The sequence below is a fragment of the Notolepis coatsorum genome (genome assembly GCF_963971535.1).
Source record: "Notolepis coatsorum genome assembly, chromosome: 6".
Lineage (NCBI taxonomy): Eukaryota > Metazoa > Chordata > Actinopteri > Aulopiformes > Paralepididae > Notolepis > Notolepis coatsorum.
Window position 1 is genome coordinate 63,419,367 of NC_140170.1, and position 5,000 is coordinate 63,424,366.

The 5,000-nt window shown below is 41.7% G+C and overlaps 1 protein-coding gene across 1 annotated transcript in view; it reads right to left on the bottom strand.

Moving 5' to 3' along the window:
* Window positions 1-5,000, bottom strand: part of LOC311229511 (low-density lipoprotein receptor-related protein 1-like) — a 375,389-nt gene that overhangs the window by 139,617 nt on the left and 230,772 nt on the right. Inside the window, 1 exon segment of the mRNA XM_084315588.1 lies at window positions 1,329-1,423. Within this exon segment, the coding sequence (XP_084171714.1) occupies window positions 1,329-1,423 (95 nt within the window).

Consider the following 5,000-nt stretch of genomic DNA (forward strand, 5'->3'; position numbering starts at 1 on the left):
CAGTTTACTAGACAAGAACAGACAAACAAAAAGGAGGAGACAGAACAAAAATAAACAGACATAACAAAACTAAAAAAAAACTAAAAGGACTGCCAGACAGGAAAATAAAATAACAGTGTGACTTAACTCAAAGCATTAAAGTGTGTTGTATAGCCAGGTGTTACAAGGTGCAGGTCAAACATGATATACAGGGGTGAGTCTCTGCAGAGTGCAATTATTTGTCCTTCAGATAGTCAATGAATGGGCTCCATATGTCCGAAAACCTGTTGTTGTGGAGGGATGGGCATTTTTAAGACAAATCCAGATAGATTGATCGCATTCTATACTCGAGTGATTGTGTATTACTCGTAAAGTAAAATTGATTATTTTTTTTGTATTTATTTTTTTGTAACTTAATTTTGTTCATTCACGTATATGTTTAAGTAAACCAACAAACAGTTATAATCGTACACATACATGTGAAACAAATATGTAAAAAAAAAAAAAAAAAAAAAAAAAATATATATATATATATATATATATATATATATATATATATATATATATATATATATATATATATATATTAATCGATTACTCATAGCTATGAGAAAAATCGATCTTAAATTATTAATAATTTTTATGGAAAAAAAATATATATATATATATATATTTTTTTTTTCTCATAAAAAATTATTAATAATTTAAGATCGATTTTTCTCATAGCTATGAGTAATCGATTAATCGATTACTCACGCCCATCCCTAGCGGAGACGTGTAATGGCTTCTACCTGTAGGGTGCGCTGTCTCATAATGCAGTCATGCGAGGGGTTGACTCTCTACAAAGACGCTATGCATGGATTCAGCCCCCGGATCACTAGCTTAGTTAGTCCCGCCTACTTTCTAATTATTTAGCGATTCAGGGTCCTGGTCCTGCTTCCCTGATTGGTGCTTTCTTTAGTTGGGACTAGATTTGGGCAAAACTCACACAATTACTACTGGAACTATTCGAATACTAATCGAAAACCATACTTCCACGTTAGCGTATGGTTTTGTTTTGAATTAATAGCATTAATATGGGATAATCCAACAAGCGAGCTAGCTGGCTGCTGTCTTTGCTAACAGCTAACAGCGGACCAGACGAACGTAACAAGACAGACGAAAAAACGATGCCCATCCCTAGTTGGGATCTTCAACCAGGCCAATCAGAAACTGTTCCTGACTCTACTTGTACCTATCACGACGCAAGTGAATAATGAAGGGAAACAGATCAGGGCCCGTGTAGCCAATCACAGCACTGTAGCCCTTGTGAGGACAGACAACGCACCAAACACTGGCGAGGCACTCACCTACAGGGCCTTTCTGATTGGTGAAGAGGACACTGCGGTTATTGCCGTCTGTGTTAGCCATGCTGATGTTGTCTCCGTCTGTCCAGTAGAGCTTCCTGGAGGAGACAGACAAACAGACGAACAGACGTGGGGAGACAATCAGCCAAGCCGTGCTAACCATAGACATATATCACTAGATGACTCACCCGCAGTGCTGGCCAACGGAGAGAAAAAAAATCTTCCAAGCAAGAATCATAGCCACGTTAATAATAAAGTTTGTAATAAATCAAACCGCTTGTAAATCCGTCAAGATTTCAGCGAGTTAAGAGTATTTTTGTTTGTGCAGATCATCACCTTAAAGCAGTAGTCCACTCAAGCAAGATGGCCGCCGGTGAACTACACGGGAAACTCCGCCTTGAGCCATCTAGTGTTTATATATCTATGGTGCTAACAGCTGGTGGAAGTTAAAGAAGAACACCATCCAAAATGAAGAATTCCGATGTGTTATTTCTACGGTTCAGGAAAGTTCAATCTATATTTATGAGCATGAGCTACTCTCTCTCTCCCAAAGCCAGAAATCAGAGAAGTAAGACTCAAACCTGTGATGTCATCAGGTATAAATTCTGGAGCTGTTATACAGACATCCTGATTAATGGGAGACTGATTTTGTTGGACCCACAGAATGTTACCCAGGTGAGCTTTATTCAATAGTAGTGCTCTCAGTTCTGGAACAGGAAATGTACCTCTGTACTCGTAACATTCCCCTGGGTGCTCTCGGTGTCATCTTTACCATCTCTTCCAATTCACGGAGCAGCTTCAGGCGTTATACTTAAGGTCCCCAGAGGTTGCTCTGAACAGGGTAAATCTGCATTTCTCTATGACGCCCCTCTAGCTCATGGAATGAACTCCAACAGGCCTTTAAAGCATGAGACTCTCCCCTCTGTTGCAGAGTTTAAAACCTCGATTATCCTTGCTTTTTGCCTCGTCTTGTCGTCTTATTGTTATGATTTTATATACTGTGTGATTTTATATGCTTTTATTCCCCCCCCCCCCCCCCCCGCTCATTTCTGTATGTACACTCGACGTGACTGTAAATGAGGGGTAACCAACCCCCTGCCTTTGCAAGTTTAAATAAAGGTTTGAAATGAAATCAAATTAAATACCGAACCTGCTGACATCACACATGTCAGTCTCAGCACTTGGACTTGGGAGAGAGTTCATTTCACGTCCACTAATATTCCTGGGCCGTCTCCGACCACGGGGGGTTATTAACATGTATGAAAAGTATGAATTCTTAAAATGGGGGGGGGGGGGGGGGGGGGCATAGTTCCCCATTAATATTCTAACAACCTTCACAGCGTGTCACACATAATACCGCTCCTAAAACGGTGAATCCACTAAGTCCTAGGAAGAGAAACGACGCTAAGCCTCGCCGACAGAAGACCGGAGGAGGGGGAGGGAGAACGCGAGCTGTCACGCCGCCGCGCCTGTGCTCATCAATCGTCCGCTGGAGTTTTTTTTATATATAACGCACACCGCGTGTGAGGAGTGAGAATGTTTTCTTTCTGGCCCGTAAATCAGATTTAAGGTGACGTTTTCCATTAAGGGGTCAGCGAAGTTCGGGGCGCGGTGTGTAGATAGATGTTGATTAGGTTAGCAGAGAGGCCGGGGGGACAAACGGCTGAGCCGGGGCCCCGGCTGAGGAGAGACGCGCCGACGTTCTATTTCAGAACCTTCAATTCGGCAGCTGAAAAATGGCCTCGCTCTCTCCCTCGCTAACCGCCCCCTCCTCCCCCTCTTACACTATACTATCCAAACACCCCCTATACCCACATTTCCGTGTACATCAATCCTCGTCCTGTAAGGCACAAAACATAGTAGAACCTATTAGAGCTCTTTGGTGGACTGACACACGCTCACGCAAACATTTTTAACATTTACATTTAGTCAAGTTTAAAGGGGAACTATTTTACTATTTCTTTCACTATTTGGGCACTTTTACACAATTCCTGTGAGTTTATGGAACACCTCTGTAATTTTGTATTTTTTTTAATTCATTGTTTTGTATTTCTAATCAAGTCCTCAAAAACAGCATTTTTCTACCTCAAGATCTTAAGCCGTTTTGAGCCTGGGCTCCAACCACAATGGTAAACCACTGTCTCGCCTGAACATTAACATGCAGCGGTGTCTCTCTGACATCACAAATCATCACATTTTCAGATGACTCAGTTCAGTGAGGGTGAATATTGTGAGAGGAGAATTGGAAGAATGCGCCAATATGAGAATTAGAGACATAGATCATATTAATATAAGTCCACATAGCTAGGAAACAATGCTAAACACTGAAAAAGGCCATTTATAAGATAGTTCCCCTTTAAGTTTAAGTTTAACCTCACAGCAAGAAGGTCCTGGGTTCGAACCCCAGCAGGGGGCCTTTCTGGGTTCTGGAGTCTGCATGTTCTCCCCCTGTGTTCGCGTGGGTTTCCTATGGTTACTCCAGTTTACTCCCACACCATAAAGACACGCATGGTAGGCAAGGACTACAGATGGAATCTACTAATTAGCTATAATCTGCCACATGTACATTGATGTGGAAACTGAAGATGTTCATTAATGTGTGCACTGTCCCATGGGTAAAAAAATAAATAAACAAACTTAAAAAAAAAAAATTACATTTACATTTAGTCAAGTTGTGTACAACAAGTCAGCAGGAAGGGTACACCTGTGGCAGCTAAGGGTCAGTGAGTAAGATTGTTCGTCAAACAGTGTTAAACTTGAGGGCTACAGTCTTGCTTAGTAGCATAGACATACTTTTAGCATAGTAGATAGTAGTATAGGCATATTAGCATAGTAGGTATAGACATATTATCATAGTAGATAGTAGTATAGGCATATTAGCATAGTAGGTAGTAATATAGACATATTAGCATAGTAGGTAGTAGTATAGACATAGTAGCATAGAATATAGTAGTATAGACATAATTAGCATAGTAGGTAGTAGTATATAGACATATTAGCACAGTATGTAATAGTATAGACATATTAGCATAGTAGGTAATAGTATAGACCTTAGTATAGTAGGTAGAAATATAGGCAAGGTAGATTATTTAGTGGCAAAGTACATAATAGTAAAAGACAGTACCAAGGGGATATTCCCGCACACACATGCACACACACATGCACGCACAGAGGCCAGCTCAAGTGCAAGCGGTGTGATTGCTTTAGCATGTGTGTGTGTGCGTGTGTGTGTGTGTCTCTGTGTTTAGACTGCATTTAGAGGGTATTTATCTCCGGGTCCCATCCCCCACTTCCTTCCCAAAAAACAACCACTTCCACCGCAACCGGCGTGTGTTTGTTAGCGTGCATTTGAATGAAGTTTCTGCAAACCATTCATACTCCACTCCCTCGTGTCTGCCCCCCCCCCCCCCCCCCCCTGCCCACACCCACTCCTGATCTGATTCTTGGCAGTGTGTGTGTGTGTGTCTGCCACAGTAAAGGAGACAACCCCGACATATGGATCTAGCATCTGCTTCTTGTTTCCCTCCATGCCAACGCTGCTCAAGTGGGAAACATTCCTCTGCTTCAGCAGGAGAACTCTTCCACAGAGGCGAAGCAAACAAAAGAACACACGAGGGAGGACGAGGGAAAATAAGAGGCATTTATTATGAAAATATCCCTTCTTCTTGGTCTGCC